The following is a 1,243-nucleotide window of genomic DNA, read 5'->3' as shown; positions in this document are numbered from 1 at the left end:
TGCAAAAAATTAATTTATATTATCAAAATATGTCAGATGAATTATTCAAATCAGAAATGGATAATTTAGAAATGAATAAAGTAGAAGAAAATTATACGAGTAGCAGATTATTTACAAGTAAAATTCACAACTTTGGAAATCTACCTGAACCAAGAAATGCAACAGAAGGTATAAATAAGTGTATAATATTTTATTAGCGAATGTATTTATTTTAAAATATATTATTAATGTTGTCTTTTATTATAATAGAAGAACAAGAAGGTATAACTGTATAAATAATAATTCTACCATTTTATTTGGATACTAAAATAATTTACTTTATTTTACTACTAATAGCGTTTCATAGTAAATTGTATGATTTTAACATTCCTAACAATAGTAAGTATTTATTAACATTATAGCGTTGAATTTTCATATAATGATTAATTAATTTTTTTTTAGTTGACGACTTTAATAAATCAAATGAGCAGAATAGTAGCAAATCATCAAAAGTAATTACTATTTTTAGAGGTAATATATTTTAATTATTGTCAAATCGAGATTGATTTATATATTAAATTTATATTTTAATTTTTAGATAGTAATAAAAAATTATCTAAATTATTTAAAAAGTTGCAAATTAAATCAAATAGTGAGTAAATTACTAACAAATAAAGTTACTATATATATCAATTTAATTTATTAAACACGACTTTTATTTAAAATTTAGATGACGAAAAAGAAAAAACTCAAAAATATGTTGATGGTAGGTGAAAATTTTACATAATAAATTTTAATACTATTTTAATTCTAATTACTTATCTATTACAGATGATGACGAAGTATATAATAATCCAAACTTTCATTCAAAAGAACAAGATGAACTGGAAATTCCGATGGTAAGCTCTTAAAATAAAGTAGAAAAAATAAATTTCTTTATAAAGCAAAATAATTAATCTATTTTTTATCTTTAGATGGATTTTAAATTGTCTTTTTATAAATCAAATTAACAATATTTTTTTTTTTATATGTTAAATAATTATCACTTAATATTTATTTATCATGGATTATTTAAACACTGAGATTAGAGTAGTAAATGTTTTACAAAATTCTTAGTTTGTAATTTAAATAATTTTAATAAATTTATTCCCAAATTATTAAATGAATAAATACCGTATATTGATTTGTATACTATTTAAATTATTCAAATTTTTTAATGTTGTTTCCTATTATAACAAGAAAAAAATTAACATTTCTAAGGTTT

At 18.7% G+C, this 1,243-nt stretch overlaps 1 protein-coding gene across 1 annotated transcript; it reads left to right on the top strand.

Annotated features, from left to right (window-relative positions):
* Positions 1-227: 227 nt before the first annotated feature.
* Positions 228-989, top strand: OCT59_011529 (uncharacterized protein; the record flags this gene model as incomplete). The annotated part of the gene is made up of 7 exons (XM_066133799.1): positions 228-261; positions 337-378; positions 442-510; positions 578-631; positions 710-745; positions 811-878; positions 954-989. The coding sequence occupies 7 exons, from the start codon at positions 228-230 to the stop codon at positions 987-989; spliced, it is 339 nt and encodes a 112-aa protein (XP_065989123.1).
* Between the last annotated feature and the right edge of the window lie 254 nt (positions 990-1,243).

This window comes from Rhizophagus irregularis, chromosome 2, assembly GCF_026210795.1.
Source record: "Rhizophagus irregularis chromosome 2, complete sequence".
NCBI classification, from domain to species: Eukaryota; Fungi; Glomeromycota; class Glomeromycetes; order Glomerales; family Glomeraceae; genus Rhizophagus; species Rhizophagus irregularis.
This window is presented reverse-complemented; position numbering and strand designations above follow the sequence as displayed.